Here is a 17,689-nt window from a genome sequence, read left to right on the forward strand (position 1 = left end):
TAGTTAGGAGCATTTGATTCATTCTGATCATGTCATCCTAAACACTAGGCGTAAATAGGTCCTATCTTCCTATATTGGTAGGAAGTGGATCAAAGATGCAGATCTTGTCTTCCCATATTGGTGGCGAAGTAGATCGAAGAAAGCAGATCTTGTCTTCATGTATTGGCGTGAAGTAGATCGAAGGTAGCAGATCCTATCTTCCTATATTGGTAGGAAGTGGATCGAAGATGCAGATCTTGTCTTCCCATATTGGTGGCGAAGTAGATCGCAGAAAGCAGATCTTGTCTTCATGTATTGGCGTGAAGTAGATCGAAGGTAGCAGATCCTATCTTCCTATATTGGTAGGAAGTGGATCGAAGATGCAGATCTCGTCTTCCCATATTGGTGGCGAAGTAGATCGCAGAAAGCAGATCTTGTCTTCATGTATTGGCGTGAAGTAGATCGAAGATAGCAGGTCCTATCTTCCTATATTGATAGGAAGTGGATCCAAGATACAGATCTTGTCTTCCCATACTGGTGGTGAAGTAGATCGAAGAAAGCAGATCTTGTCCCTGTATTTGGCAGTGGAATAGATTGAGGATTGCAGATCTTGCCTTCCTGTATTTGGCAGCGAAGCAGATTGACGATGGCGGATTTTACCTCCCTGACTACAGTGGAGTACATTGAAGCCGATAACTCTATCTCCCTGCATTCAACAGTGGAATAGAGTGAAGATTACAGATCTTATCTCCCTAAGCAGTAGTGGAGCAGATCACATCAAGTCTTATCTCCCTAAGAAGTAGTGGAGCAGACTAAAAACACAAGTCTCATCCCCATGGAGTTGTAGCAGAGTAGATTGAAGGCATATCTCTCTAAAAATGCCGTGAGGGGGACCCAAACGAGAAGACACAATGGACGGGAAGGAGGCTACTTAAAAAAAAAAGAAGGTACCAAGAAGTCAAGACTCGGCGAGACTGGGCAAAATTGGTCTTTCTTAGTCTTTGCTCTATTCTCGTTACACGAAAATGAGCAAAGAGGGGCAGCTGTAGAAACCCAATTTTGCCCGGGGCCCAAAACTCGGAAGCCCAAAATCCAAACACAAATAGTCCATAAAATACAAATAATAACCCAATCACAAATGGGCCCAAAATTAAAAAACCCTAGCCCATATGACTTTAACATTTTCAGCAGAAGCAAACCCTATTTGCCTCCCCTAAGCATGTGTGCCGCTAGCCTCCTCATCTGCCACACCTCCAGCTCTCCATGCCACCATGTCGGTCACCATGCCCCTCAGCCTTGGCCACCACGCCCCACGCGTCTGACACTCCACCGTGCCCACCACCTGCAACAAGAACAAACACAACAGCAAAGAAAGCATGCGAATGATGGGGGAAGTAATAAACAAAAGGAACGAAAAAAATATATTGGCTTTAAAAGCCGAAATCTATCATTTGTAACAGGGGGATTTTTTGATATTTCGATGGGAGAAGGGATTGTATTTTAGGGGGGATTTCTAGAGAGGAATCGATTGTATTTTAGGGGGGATTTCTAGAGAGGAATCGATTGTATTTTGGGGGGATATATATATTTTTTTCGGAGATAATACAAAATTCAAGAGTAAATCAAGAATCGGAACTAAGTTTTGAAGGGTGATTTTTCATTTTTTTTTCTCTTTTCGAATTTTCTCTTGATTTGGATTTCGTTTGTTCTGTTTCCTTTTCAAATTTTTTTAAAACGGTTTTTTTTAAAAAAAAACAAGAGAGGGAGAGGGGGGACTTACCGACGAACTCACGACCTCGGCTAGCCGGATCTCCGATGAGGGTGGCACAGGCTTAAGAGAAAATTTGAGAGCTTTCTCTCTGTTTTTCTTTAAGAAAAATAAGAGAGATGATGGGTAATTTTTTTTTAGTTTTCAAAAAGGGGTGTTCAATGTTTTAAAAATAAAAAAATAAAAAAGTAAGCTTCATTTGTTTTTTTCCCCTCAAAAGTAGAGCCTAGGGAAGGGAAAAACCTGACCGTGCATTCAAGGGATGGAAATGTGCACATTTCTTTTAAATGGGAAATTTTCGCGATTAGTCCCTGTCCTGGGTGCCTACGTTCAATCAAGTCTTTTTTTTGTTTTCTTTAAATGCTTTCAAATTACCCCGGAAATTTACGCCCAAACCCCTCCCTCCTTACCCACGTGTGCATTTTGGTCCCCTTGTCTCCTTTTGTTCTGTTTTCACTCCAGAATTTCATTTTTTTAATTCAATTAAGCCCTATTTTGTTTATTTTAGACACTTCTATCACAATTTTTTTTTGGTATTATTATTAATCTATTATTACTATTTTTTTATATCATTTTTAAAATTATTTTCCTATTATTTATTATACTATTTTTTTACACTATTATTTATTATACTTATTATATCATTTTCATTATTTCTTATTTCTTTTCATCTAATTTAATCAATTGGAGTTAAGTTTCACATTACTATATTATTTATTTATTTATTTGTTATATGCTTCATATATATATATAAAATAAAACTAATTATTTTATGTACAAATTGTCATTATATGTATCACATTACTTGTTATCTTATTTTTGTTTTACTAATAATCATTTTTTTCTGTACTATTTCTTTTTATATACATATTTTATAATAATTTTAAATATAGTTTATTATACTTATTATATTTTATTTATCATGAAGACGAGACTTGATATTTGGCAATTCGCGGAATAGTGCCCTAACATGTTGGGTTGCAATTTCTCGTTTGCTCAAAATAATCGAATATTCCTTTAGGTTTTCACTCATGTTTATTAAAAACCTTTCAATACAAAGGATGTTCGATGTTTGGCGATTTGAGGATCGTGCCCTATCGTGTTGGGTTGCGCTTTTTCATTTGTTCTAAACAATCGAAGATTCCTTCGAAATTTCATTCACGTTTTCTAAAAACCTTTTAAAACGAAAGAAGTGTTCGATGTTTGGCAGTTCGGGGAATAGTGCCCTATCGTGCTGGGCTGCAATCTCCCGTTTGTCCAAAATAATCGAATATCTCTCCGGAATTTCACTTGTACTTTTCTAAATAAGGCAATATTTCGCGTTTGGAAAATCGAGAAAACGTGCCCTAACGTGCTGGGTTTCGATTTCTCGTTCGACTAAATAGCCAAATATTCTCTTAAAGCTTCAAAGTATGGTTTCATTAAACTATAAGGTGATCTTGGTTTCGATGGTTTAGAGTATCGTGTCCTAACGTGCTGGATGTGATATTCCTTCGGAACAAGAGAATCTTACCTTTCAATTCACGTTATCAGAGTTTCTTTTAAGGATCGTATATAAAAAAAAACTCTTCAAATTTTCAATTTCCGACACTAAGACACTAATTCATCAACTAGGTACCAATTTTCGGCGTATCGAGGGTGCTAATCCTTCCTCGTGCGTAACCGACTCTCGAACTCATTTTTCTGAATTTCGTAGACCAAAATCGTTGTTTTAATAAAATTAAATCATTTATTAAAAACAACCACTTTTTGAGGTGACCAGATCACACCTCATCAAAAAAAGGATTGGTGGCGACTCCCGTTTTCATTTTTTTTTCAAAATCCAAGTCGACCCCGTTTTATCCAAAAAATGGTGTCAACAAAGTACATCTAGGTTCTTTATTCTAGGCAAATAATGGTTATGATTCTAATAATTTGATGTCATGGATTAGATTTTCGTTCTTTTTATCTTAATATCTTTTTCCATTTGCTCAAATTTTTTTTAAAAAAATTGAATTGTACTAAGGAGTCCAAAGCTTCTATAGAATATCTACCGCTAGCTTCATCCTTCTAAAAATATATAATAAAAGTAAATGATAGTACTCTTACTCAAATTTATGATTGCTTTTAGTGGTATTGTAATACTCTGACCACATTTAAATATCATCATTGAAAAATATAAATAAACAAATCCCCAAAGCTAAACTACTAAGAATGTATAACAAAAATTGGCTTTACTTTTTACTGTTGACTTATTATACTTACAATAAAAAAATGAATTAAACTAAGCACCAGAAAATGGATGTTCCCACTTCCCAGTATAAATCTATACTTGCAGTACATTGCATATTGATTCTTAAGCTAATTATTAAGGATTTCTTTCTTTACTTTTTGTAAAGAAAAATGCAAGTGTACCATTTTCCTCTCTACTTGTGTGTTCTATGACACAGGTCATCATACCATTGCAGACCACCCACCTATTTTCAGTAATTGCCAACTGAATTCTCATTGCTCTTTGATGAGACCTTAACCACAAATTCGATCCAATCATCACTTATCAACTCATTTTACTGATAGAACCCATGCATAGCTTTAGAGACTCTTGAAGTATCATTTTCAACTCATCTTTTAGCTATTCTTTTTGTTTAGTTTGCTTCTATGTTTTCATTTTCTTATCATCTTTTAATGGAAAAAGCCATCAGAACCAACCTTGCTTGACACTACACATTGCCAATTGAAATTAACTTCATTCATAATAGCACATCAAAAAAAAAAAGAAGAAGAAGAAGAAGAAGAAGAAGAAGAAGAAGAAGAAGAAGAAGCAATTCATCTCACAACCCATTACTTTTACCTTCAGCAAGCACTAAAAAGACTAGTCCTAGTAAAAGAGGTAGAATCAAAGCCAATCATCTTATAATTATTATTTCTAGCAGCCAAATGCAGACGGATAGTAAAGGCATCAAAATAATTTTAGTAAGAATCTTTCCCTCTTTCAGTCTAGTAAAATCAACCATGAACAAAGACCGATCCAAGATGAAAGCTAAACTGAAAAGCAACAAATCAAAATGCCCAAAGTTAACAATATTAAAATTGACAACCAATCAAAAAATATACAAGGAAGAAAAAATTACCTGTAAACTCAAGATGAAAGCTTCCTAGTGCAACGGGAAAATTGCAAAGGCAAAGAAGATAATATTAATCTTATACAACTATCAAATAGAAATGAATCACAACACTAGGGATAAGAAGAAATCTTTTTTTGTGGAAAATTTTAATCCCTGCTAATTTGTTCATCTTTCATCAAGTGAACAAAATAGCAAAAACTAAACGACGCCGTTAGACAGAAGAACAGAAACTATAATAAATAAAATTTAGTAGTATAAATCGATTGAGCAGTTAATTTTCAATCACAATCTTACTTTAGCACTGCATTGCTTGTCATTTTTCCAGTAAAGTTGAAGATCAAATGGTTGGTGAGATGCTAATTATCCATATGCTGATTTAGCTTCTTCAAACTTTTTCTTTTACACTTTGGAGTATTCAACAACCATACTCAACATTACCTTCCATTTATTGCTTATATTATATATATTGATTTCAAAATATCAATTTAATCCATATTTTTATTTGTTATAGTAAGTTCTTATTAATTATTTTTGTAGTTTCATAAGTGTTTAAAAATAAGTCCACTGAAGCGAATGAGTTGAATAGATTTATTACCATACAAAAAGTTCTTGGAGTTGCTTAAAATCAAATTCAAAATGCTCTTACTATTAACAAATAAAAAAGTTTTAATTATACATTTATCTATCTATCTTATTTCTTATAAAATTGAACAAAGGAACAGACAACTAATTGGAGCAAAAGTTAAATAAGTTGAGAAGCAAGAATCCATGAAGATAATAAATTGAAGAATAATGTCAAAATTAAGAAGATTAAATAATTTTATATTTTAAAATTAAATGTTATTTTGTTCCATAAATTCTACAAAACACGTTTCGCCCACAGCCCCAACAATTGTGTTATTTTAACATACCAACCACTTTCTCTATTTATCTTTGGAAGTTGAGATATAATGGATTAGTGACAGTTAAAGGCTAAGGATTTAAAATTAAATCATAAATTAATAAAATAAAATTTAAACATACTAGTTTGCGTGTATAATTAAAACATTATTATATACATTTGGAAATAGTATTAAATAGAGGTGATAATGGGCTGAGTTCAAGAAAAAATTTAGGCCCATTTGTTATTCTTAGGCCCAGCCTGAAAAATGGGTCTAAAAATTTGCTCAAACCCTGCTTGGATAAAAATGTTAAAACCTGAGCCCGGCCTGGTCATCCTATATTAAATTTTTTATATTATATTATTTTTACATAATTTTTAAATATATATAGTACATCAAAAATACTAAAAACATTAAAATAAATATTTCCGAACATATTGAAAATAAATTTTAAAAAATATTTATACTTAAATAATACTAAGATAGATGCAACTTAACAAGAAAATCTCTAAAATAATAACAAAATTAGCAATAAAACAAGTGTTACACAATATCCAAACAATAATAACATAGTAAAACATAATAGTGAAATGGTGTAAAATAGAGAGAAAACAACAAGAAAATATCATTAAAATAACAAAAAAGTAAATTTTTTTATCATTTAGTGATATCGGGCAAAAAATGTCTTACCCGAGGTTCAACCCGTTTTTAAAAATAAGTATTATTTTTTCACCTAAGCCTATTTTTCAGGTCTATATTTTTGCCCAAATTCTCTCACTTTTTGAGTGGACCATTGGGTTGGGCTGGGTGACCCAGCTCATGAGTAGGTCTAATATTATATTATTAATAGTTGAGATCATATATGTAAATTAGAGGAGTAATGAAGTGGTTTTTTTGTGATATTATTTAATTTACGGTTTCTAAGTATGAAGCATAAAAGGTAATTGTGGTGTTCATGTAATACTATATGTATTTGTATGTAAGAGTAATTATTTTATTTCATAAATGAAAAATGAAGTGGTAAAAAATAAAAATAAAAGATGTAAAGCATTTTGTTAAAAAAAACTAAAAAAAAAATTGTGGTTGGCATTATTTATTCATTTAAAAGATATATATATGGTCAAAAAAAATATTGTAATTCATGTTTTTTTTTACGAAACAATTCTTTACGCTGTGTTTGGTTCAATGTATTAGGTAATCCATTACTGACCGATTACGCGCCTATTACATTACGCCCCTAATCCGGCGTTTGGTTCGCTGTAATAGGTATTACGGGCGTAATACAATCCCGACCTAATCCCCAAATTCCCTGCTTTTCTAATCCCTTCCCAAATCGAGTAATAGGTATTACGTCTGGCTTCCCTCCCCAACTCTCTGTTTTACCCTCCCTCCCTACCCGACCCTCTCCTCTTCTATCCTCATAATTTCTCCTCCCAGTTGCATTTTGGTGGAAAAAAACAAAACAAAACCAAACAAAAACAGAAATGGGTTTCCCCGATGCATCCGCAATCGGCGGAGGCCCGAAACCCAACTCTGAATCTGCCCTCCTCCTCCGCACATTCCTATAACCAGAAGATAAATTCAATTTGGGCTACATCATCTACTTCACTTTGGGCGTTGGCTTTCTCCTCCCATGGAATAGCTTCATCACTGCCGTCGATTACTTTTCCTACCTCTACCCGGAAGCTTCCGTCCACCGTGTTTTCGCCGTCGTTTACATGGTCGTCGGCCTCGCTTGCCTCTTGAAGGATCACTGCATCTTCCCTAACCTATGTGAAGGATCCTCGTAAGTGTGATACTATAATTTCCTTCTTGAAAGAAAGTGGTTTCTCTAAATCCCATATTGAAGCAGTGGTCAAAAGAAAGCCTAACCTTCTATATTCTAGTCTTGAGAAAACCATTAAACCCAAGTTCAAGATTTTCCAGGATTTAGGATTTTCAACACATGATGTTGCTGATATTGTAGCTAGTGATCCCTGGATTTTGACTAGAAGCGTGGATGATAGGATTGCACCTTCTATTTCCGATTTAAAGACTGTTTTAGGATCGAATGATGATGTTGTTAAGTTATTGAAAACTTCTGCTTGGTTTCTCAAATCTGATTTGCAAAAGACTATGATGCCTAATATAGAGTTCTTGAGAAATTGCGGGATTTGTTCATCGCAAATTGTTTCATATGTGTTCAGCTTTCCTAGATTTTTCTTGCTTAAACCTGAGAGCATTAAGCAGTTTGTTGAAAGGGCGGATGCCTTGGGGTTCGATAGGAAGTCAAATATGTTTCTTGCTGCTATTAGGATGTTGAGTTCAATGAGTGAAGAGAATTGGGAACTCAAATTGAAGCTTTTTAGGAAATTGGGTTTCTCTGAAGATGATATCATGTCTACTTTTAGGAGGACACCACAGGTGTTTGCTGTATCTGAAAGGAAGATTAAGCAAGTCACTGACTTTTTGCTTAATAGAACGAATGTAGGTATTTCATTTATAATAAGCCACCCAATGGTGCTTATTTGCAGCCTTGAGCGTAGGCTGAAGCCTCGGTTACTGGTTATTGAGACTCTGGAAAGTAAGAATTCGCTAAGAAGGAAAGTTAGCATGACTACAATTTATAAGATGCCTGACAAGAAGTTTAGAGAGAAATACGTTGTTCCTTACTTAAAAGAGCTCGAGGAAGTATCCATGTCTATTGTGGGCACTTAATTGTTAAATTTTGTATAGTTGAGGGCACATATCAAATCTTTGATGTACTTTGGGTTCATAATCCCGTATTTCTTCATGAAATTGGTTCTTTAAGCAGTTTGTAAGATTTTACTTCGCAATAATCGAGTCTTATGTTGGATAACTCCAATACTGTCTCAATACAACAGACAACATTGTAGTTGATTGTTTTAGACTGTTAGTCATTGTTTCCAGTCTCTGCACTATGCACAATGCACATCCACTTGTGATGGTTCCTGTATTTGCTGCTTTCTAATGTTATTTATATATACTCACACCGATGGTTTTAGGGTGTGTTCTCGTACTGGTTATTGTTAGAAACTTTTCATTTTCTTGCCATTGAATATCTACTCTGATATGCCATAGTTTTGCATGTAAATGGTCATTTGCTGCTGCAGGCAGGTTGCTAACCTTAAATGCATTTTGGATTGACCTATTGCAGGTCACTGTAAATCATGTTTTTGATCAATTGCATGAGAACCAGTGTTTTGCGAAGCTGAATTATTTTTAATAAGGAAATTGCATGGATCTTTCTTTTAAACAAATAGGAATGTAGAAACATGTTAAAGTTTGTTTTGAAGGGAAAAGCATAGTAAAAATGAATTTTAAGAGTTATGTTAAAAGAAAATGAGATCTTGAAGTGGCACTTATTGAGAGACTTGGTCTTTAACTTGTGGCAAATCATGGGATTTTGTTTTAGTTTGAAATGGCAAATCTAGGTCTAACTAATGGCTACTTGACAAGTGTGTTAATGATCATGGCTCCCAAATCTGTCCAGATACAACACGCAGAGACTTCTGGCATCGTTATGGTGTTATTTCTAGTAGTTGGTCTGGCATCAGGATCAGTCATAGCTTGGTTCTGGGTCATCGGATCATCAGCCAAGATCTCTCCAACAGGTGGCCGCTATGAATTTGTGCTAATGATGTGTTTACCTTTGTAAAGTTTATCTAAAAGCCGTTGTTTGTAGCAGTGTTTTTCTTCAAATTGTATGATGAATACTGTGCCTGAAGTGTGCATATCTGCTTTCAATGTATGCCTGCATCTTAAAAACATGAAAAAGAAAAAATGGAAACATTTGGCTATTATCTGCTTTTAGTCTAGTTTGCTTCCATTGAATTTCTATGATGTTGCAGCAAATATAGTTATAGAGTTTAAATAGGAAAATTGGAGTGATTTACGATATTGAATTTCTATGATGTTGCAGCAAATATAGTTATAATATATTTAATAATAATTATGTTAATTTATATTTTACAGTATCATATATTATGGTTTGAGTAAATTCATATAAGAATATTAATTATTAAGAATTTTATTAAATTATATATTTTAATTAAAATATATTTAATAATAATTATGTTTAAATATGATTAAATTATTTATTATTGATATTAATCTTATTAAAATTTAAATAAAATAATTTACCAAAACAAATTTCTGCTAATTATTAACCATTTTATTAAATTATATATTTTAATTAAAATATATTAAATAATAATTATGTTTAAATATGATTAAATTATTTATTTTTGATAATAAATAATCTTATTAAAATTTAAATAACAATAACAATAATCATTTACCAAAACAAATTTATGCTAAGGGTATTCTGGTCATTTTAGTTTTCTCCATTATGCTATTACACCTCTATTACATTCAACCAAACACAATTTTACTATTACGCCTCTATTCCATTACATTCAACCAAACAGTTGATTTGCTATTACACCTCTATTCCATTACACCTCTAATCCAATCCAATACACCTCTAATCCAATACAGCGAACCAAACGTGCTGTTAAGATGAAAAGCAGCCAAATCAAGTTGAATTACAAATGGGCTAAAATTATTAATTAAAAATAAAAATATATTTTTTTAAAATAATACAAATGTGTTAATATCTAATTATAAATATTTAATGATTATATTTAAATATTTAAAAAATATTCTATATATTTTAATTAAATTTTATAAATAAATAATATTTATTACTTAAAAATATTTAAAAATTATATTTAATATATTAAAATATTAAGATTAAGTTATAATAAATTATTTTTATATTCTTACTAAAATATAATAATATTAACTAATTTAAACATTATTTAAATGCACATTTGTTATTTGATAATATCATGTTTAAAATAAATATTTTATTTCTCAAAAGTACTTTTTGACAGCAATGCTAAATACTCAAATCTTAAACCAAACTTTTCAAACGCGTTTTTCTACAGTACTTTTTAAAAGTATTGCTAAATTAGCCTTAAGTGTCAAAAGTAAAAGGTTGTGCCCATGAATTTCACAATGACAGCATACAGGGACCAAGAAAATAAATAACCCTAACTTATATGAGAGTAACAACAAGATACCTTTAAAACCAATGTTATAATCCATCAAAATAAAAATGGCATCAATTTTCATTGTATACTCATTAGTGAGCACTGTATGTTATCCACTTCACTAAAAAAACATCATTCTTGCCAACACAACAATTAACTATAAATAACTCAAAATTATTTGAGAGATTTAGTAAAAAATAAATAAATGAAAAAAGATACTTTGAATTTATAAAATTTGCAAGTAAAATTCTGAAAGAAAAACAAGTATTAGTAATAATAAAAAGAAAGAAATTAAGATTTTTCTCCAAGTATCAGAATAAAAAATTTACCATAAAAAAGAATGCATAATGGAAGATGATTAGATAATAAGGATTTATACATAAATGTATTCATAAGGTTTTTGATTATGATAAGAGAAACTTAAATTTTAATTTATGTTACAAAGATATATTTTAAAATTTTCTTAAATTTATTTCTTCCTTTATCTAATTGGATTATAATCTAATATATATTAAAATTTTTTAAATTAGGATTTATAGATAAATATAGTTATAATGATTTTAACAAAAAAAATAAAGTTATAGATTATAATACATTTGATAACAAATTTATCTCTTAATATAGATTTTTTTTTGTCATCATCTCTTACAATTGTATATTTTATAAAAGAAATATGTTATAATCTCAAAATCAAAATTTTATATTTTTAAGGCTAATTTGATGATATACTTTTATTTGTCAAAATATTTTTTTATAATTTTTTATTAAACATCAAATTTGTTTTTATAAATTTTTATTTAATAATGAAAATTGATTACCTACCATATTGTTAACAAATTTAACATAGTTTGCTTTGCATGAGATGATTGATTGGATAAATTTATCTTCATTTTATAGCCAACAATACTTAAAAGTAATATTTAATGTAAAGAGTTTAGTATGAAGAAAAAAGAATATGAAATAATTTAAATGTAAAAAAGACAAGTATAGAAGATGAACAAAATTAAGAATAACAGTAAAGTAGTAATTTATTGAAAAATTCAATAAAAGATCAGAGTTATATTAAATGTAAATCATTTTTACCCATTTGCTAAATAATAATTTATACAACTTTTTAGTACCCATATTTCTATTTGCTGCTTCTTCTTCTTCTAATATTATAGTTAAGACAAATTTTCCATGTTATTTTGAAATAAAGAGCTTTGTAGTCATCAAGCTCTTGAATTAAAAATTTAATTTCTTCAATAAAAAATCAGGGTTTATCGATGGATCATGAAATCTACGATGAAGGGAATTTAGCTAATCGTTCGACTAAAAAAGTTCGTATTAGGGCGACGGAGGGAGTTCTAGACGTGATCATGGATCCAATTCTAGCTACAGGAAAACCCTTGTCTTGGAAAGATCGTTCGCTGGGTACTAGACTTCGGGCCGATGTACGAACAAAAACCATGAACAATGTCGATGGCAAAGATGATTTTGAACTGTCAGAAATTGACATTGTACGATCATCGATTAATGGGATCCTTTCAATTCACTTTTCTGAACAGGTGAATAAACTCCTCATCAAAGACATGGCGTGCACGGTGGTAATCAAGCTCCTCGGAAGGAGCATTGGATACTCAGCACTCTACAATAAGGTGTGCTCCCTTTAGAAACCGTCCCGGTCGTTTCGCTTAATGGACGTGGAAAACGACTACTTGGCAAAATTTCAAAGTATGGAGGACTTTGAGAAAGTACTATCCCAAGGACCATGGATTGTGTATGGGAAGTAACTCACGGTCCAACCCTGGATCGAGGATTTCAGCACTTCTCAACATTATCCAAGCACGGTCATGGCTTGGATTCGGCTCTGGGGTTTGCTTGGGCACATGTATAAGGGCAGAATCCTATGGGAAATAAGGGGTACGATAGGGTAGGTCACTAAGGGTGGGTTTAGCTTACTTTTTGTCTCACGCTACAGTATCACTACAGTATCTAATCTCACCGTCACCGCTATTTTTACACTAACCGCAAGTAAATGCACCGCCCATTCAAACTCACCCTAAGTTGGATTTCAACACTAATGTTGAGGTTTGGGAAAGATTTGCAAGGTTGACAGTCTATGTGAATTTGGAAAAGCATCTAATATCCCAAGTTTTGGTTAACGGGGCTCTCCAGCGGGTAGAATATGAATATTTACCCATTATATGCTTCTCGTGTGGCCATTACGGCTAAAAAAAGAGCTTTTCCCTAAGGAAGTTAATGGCCAAAAGAAATCGGGGGAAAGGGGATGCGATTGGCAAGAGTGAGCAAAGACCAAAACTAGACTCAAATATGGATGAACCGGTGGCAAAATCAATCACCTATGGCCATTGGATATCAGTGGAAAGGAAAGGTTGGAGATTGTTGAAGGTAGTGAAGGGGAATGACGACGAGGTTATGGGGACACCAAGCAACTCACGTTACCATGCACTAGAAACCCTAGTAGTAGGAGAGGGCGACCAAGAAGATCATTCTGGGTTGAAGGCTAAACCGGGCTACAAGGGGAATAGGCCAGTAGTATTGGCCCCAACAAAGGAAGTTAACCTATCTCTCATGGGCTTAAAACAACAGAAGGAGGGCAGAGGTAACATAGTAATTAAAGGGCAAGCGTCTTATGGGTCGACGGAAGGATGCAGGCCTAGGGCTAGCGCAAGCCAGCTGAAATTGGACTCTACTAAATTGGTCATCAAAAAGGAAGTTGGGGTTTCAAATGTGGGCTTCAGGCATCAATGGCCTGCTGTGGATAATCCTTTAGTTTTGGGTTTAGGGTCTCACAGGCCTGTTGAAGGGAAGGGGCCTAGTGGAGCATGGGGAGAGGGAAATGAAGGAGTTAGGCTTAGAAAAGGAGAGAAGGTTGGAGAAGGCCTGGATGGGCTACCTGCTAAGCTTAGGGTTCTAGAAATTTCTCACCTGGTGCAAGGTGGCGAAAATTTGAAGGAAGTGCGACTCACCGTCGATCTGTCAAAGTCTGAGGCAGGAAAAGAAAAAGTTTCGCACGCTGGTGGTCACCCACGTAGTCCAACAATGCTTGGGATATAGACAGACGAGGGGCTGTTCGAAGGAGCCCAAGATGGTGATGCCTCAAGGAGCAGTTCACAACCTTTTCCTCGTTCAGGGTTTGTTGGTCTGTAGGAAGTCACGGTTGCCTCGACGGAGGGCATCTTAGACCCAAGTAGGCACTCGATCGTCGTGTTTAAAGCGAACGTCTGACCTGGGGTTTTGGTAAGCACAAATAGCCCAGTAAAAATGGGGTTTAGCGTAGAAGTAGAGGGTTTAGCGCGGTTGTGGGGGAAGAAATAGTGGAAGTAAAAAAATGGATAATAAAAATAATAATAATTATGGTCGAAGGTTGAATATAACTATTAAGGATAGGGGAAGCCCCTTCAAGGCTTCCTATCCCAAAGTTTCTTTGATCGAATCTGTTTATAATATTGTTGACTTGTTGCAAAGTCAGTTCCAACAGTTCCAACAAGGACTATTAACGAAAATCTGTAAGGGTATGGCCACGATTTCAAAGGTTCAGGAAGGTGTATGAAAATAAGAGGAGGTATTTTTAGTAATTTAATTAATTATCAATGATGTCAAAACCATTTTTTTGAAAAATAACAAATTTAGGTTGTTGACTTTAAAAAATAAAAATTGGGAGTCGCCACAAATCTTTTATTAAGGTGTGATTGGATCACCTAAAAAAATGGCTTTGATCTACAAGTTTTAGAAAAATGGATCCGGGAGTCAGTTACGTTCGAGGAAGGATTAGCACCCTCGTAACGCCCAAAAATTGGTACCTAGTTAATTAATTAATGTCTTAATGTCGAAAATTTGAAAAATATAATCCTTAGCAAAAACTCTTAAACGTTACGTATTAAGACCCTTATCATTTCAGAGAAAGAAAATGCCACACCGAATGCGTTAGGGCACGACATTCTAATTTCCTCAAAATGAATTAGGCCAGAATACTTGTGTAATAAAAATTTAAAAGAATATTCATTTATTCAAGATTTAAGAAATCGCGGCCCAATACGTTAGGGCACAATTCCTCCAAAATCCCAAACTCGGAATATTTCCTTTATTATTTTTTAGAAAAAATCTTCATTTCGAGAAATCAATGCGTCACATCCAATATGTTAGGACACAACGTGTTGAATTCCTAATAATGAGTTCTTATTTTTTTGATTAAAGAGAAATGCTCGATTGTTAGATTTAACGAAGAAAATCGGAACCCAATACGTTAGGGCTCAATTTCCTTGAAAATCCTAAATACAAGCATTATCTCAATTTTGAAAATTTTGAAATCAAGTGAAAAATGATATGATGCTACATTAAATATACAATGCAATAATAAATATTACAATGACATAGAAATAATATGAATAAATGAATAAACAAAATCGATAACAATAATCCATGACATGCAAAATATTAAATGTAAACTCAATTATATAACGAAAGGAGGAAAGCCAACCAAATAAATGAAGAAAAGAATATATATAATATGAACATAGAAATTATGAAGATTAAAATATATATATGATTTACAAATAAATTTTTGGGTTATGGAACGTATATATATATGCAATACATAATATTTATGAATATAAAGAAAAATAGATAAATATATATAGATTATAAAATAGGTATTTAAAAATATATATATTTGAACCCCTTTTTAAAAAAAAGAATAAATATCCATATGGATATAAACAAAACATTTGTTAAAAATATATATACATATGTACATATAAAAAATAATGATAATAATAATTACATTATAGAAAATTTACATATATATAGGAAGATAAATGGATACATAAAAAGTATATATATATAAATATTAAATAATAATTACAATATTAAAAAATAAATATACGTACATATAAAATATTTGTTTAAAAAAATAAAAACAACAAATATATATAAATAAAAATAATTAAAAAATAAAAGAAATAATTACATTATGGAAGTTAATTAATTTTAAAAAAAGAAAAAAAAACTAAATTGAATTGAATATGAAAAATTTGGGGGAAAATCTGCAAATAAATAAAACCCAAAGATTAAATTGAACACGCGAATTATATAGAGGGGCTGGAAGGGAAATTTTCTCCTCTCCTCTAAAACGGCGTCGTTCCAGTGGGGCTAAATTGAAATTGAAAGCAAATTAAAGGGCTAATTATAAAAAGATAAAAAAAACTAATTGTAAAACATTAAAAAGGTGCGAATAACTCATAGGGCTCGAATGAGAAAATATCTCCATCCTTTGAAACGCGTTACTTTATTAGGGCTAAATAAAATAAATAAATAAAATTCGCAGCGGTATCACCTTCTCCCTTTTTTAAAATCGTAAATAAGTAAAAAATAATAGAAAAAGAAAAAAAAACAATAAGCCATCTTTAAAAAACTTTCAATTGTTCTCCCTTTTTTTTATTGGTTCCCTCTTTTCTTTTTTTCTTTTGCAATGAAGGGAGAGGCCTCTATTTATAGTTGAGCCTCCCCAAATCCAACGGTACAGATCAATTACATCAACGGCTAAGATTAAAGGGTATCTACAAATTAAATCTCTAAGATTACAAAATCATATCTTCTAAGATTACATATCATATTTAAGATTGCATATATCATATCTAAGATTGCATATCATATCTAAGATTGCATATCCTCGAAAATTATGTTTCCATATGGGAGACCGGGCTAAAATTGGGTATTACAAATGACTTTAAACTTCTCCATCTTTTCTTGGAATTTCCAAAGTGTGCAATGTTAAGTTCCCTCGTATTTTTAAAGAATACAATACGGAGCACAAACCTGATGTTGTTAGTCTACTAGAAACAAAATTCAGTGTCGACAAAGTAGATGGAATAATTGTGACGCTAGGGTTCCTACATTCACATCGGGTCGAAGCAAGAGCATTTTTTGGCGAAATTTGGATTGGATGGAAGGACCCAATTCGCCTTGAAATTTTTAAGAATCATTTGCAATTTATCTTAACATAGGTGTTTTTTAGGCTCCATGCACAGAGCATTTTAATCACATTCGTATATGGTATTCCAAATAAAACTAAAAGGAAGATGCTTCGGGAAGAGTTAAAGGGAACCATCCCTGTTGACTTTGTTCCTTGGACAGACTTTAATGTTTTTTTCTCGGAAAGGGAGAAAAAAAGGGTAGAATGATGGGAAGACGATGCTCTTATTTTGGAGAATTAGTTGAATCAAATGACCTTCATGAGCTAGGATATAGAGAGCCATCATTTACATGGCAAAGAGGAGGGACATTGGAAAGATTAGATCGAGCTCTAGGGAATATGACCTAGGTTTAAACTTTTTCAAAGTGCCTAGTAACACACCTTGTAAGAATAAAATCGGATATCGACCTTTGCTTATTAATCTCTACTTAGATCTTATTCTACTAAAAGGACTCCTCTTTCATTTTCTGGCTAGATGGACACAACATCAAAATTTTTCAAGTGTTGTTAATGATCTGTGGCGTTATAGTGGAGATATGTTAGAAACTTTAGGAAACCTCACAGCAAGCTTGAAAAAGTGGAATAAGAATGTGTACAGACACATTGGGATGCGTAAACGAAAACTTCTATAGTCCTTAAGCCATATTCAGAAGGAAATAGAGAGGTCAAAATCAAAATCGATAATTGAAAAGGTGATGGAAATTAGAGAAAAACTTGAGAAGGTACTTAACCATGAAGAATTACTTAGGAAGCAAAAGTCGAGGTGTGATTGGCTCAAAATGGGAGATAAAAACATGAAGTTTTTTCAATGCCGTACATTGCATAGAAGGAAATTAATCGCATTAATGACTTACGTAACAGAAACGGGGAATGACTTTACGACCCAGAGGAAGTCCAAACTGAAGTAGTAAGCTACTTTAAAC

At 32.6% G+C, this 17,689-nt stretch overlaps 1 protein-coding gene and 1 long non-coding RNA gene across 2 annotated transcripts; one reads left to right on the forward strand and one right to left on the reverse strand.

Moving 5' to 3' along the window:
- Positions 1-1,023: 1,023 nt before the first annotated feature.
- LOC121213638 (uncharacterized) lies at positions 1,024-1,899 on the reverse strand. Its single transcript, XR_005909004.1, has 2 exons — positions 1,760-1,899; positions 1,024-1,321 (listed from the first exon to the last, which is right to left on the reverse strand). It is a non-coding gene; the product is annotated as an uncharacterized lncRNA (long non-coding RNA).
- A 5,330-nt stretch (positions 1,900-7,229) lies between these two features.
- On the forward strand, positions 7,230-8,429 carry LOC121213572 (uncharacterized). Its single transcript, XM_041086362.1, has 2 exons — positions 7,230-7,430; positions 7,512-8,429. Exons 1-2 carry the CDS (start codon positions 7,230-7,232, stop codon positions 8,427-8,429), a joined length of 1,119 nt encoding a protein of 372 aa, XP_040942296.1.
- Positions 8,430-17,689: the final 9,260 nt, after the last annotated feature.

The sequence above is a fragment of the Gossypium hirsutum genome, chromosome D01 (genome assembly GCF_007990345.1).
Source record: "Gossypium hirsutum isolate 1008001.06 chromosome D01, Gossypium_hirsutum_v2.1, whole genome shotgun sequence".
Classification (NCBI taxonomy): Eukaryota; Viridiplantae; Streptophyta; class Magnoliopsida; order Malvales; family Malvaceae; genus Gossypium; species Gossypium hirsutum.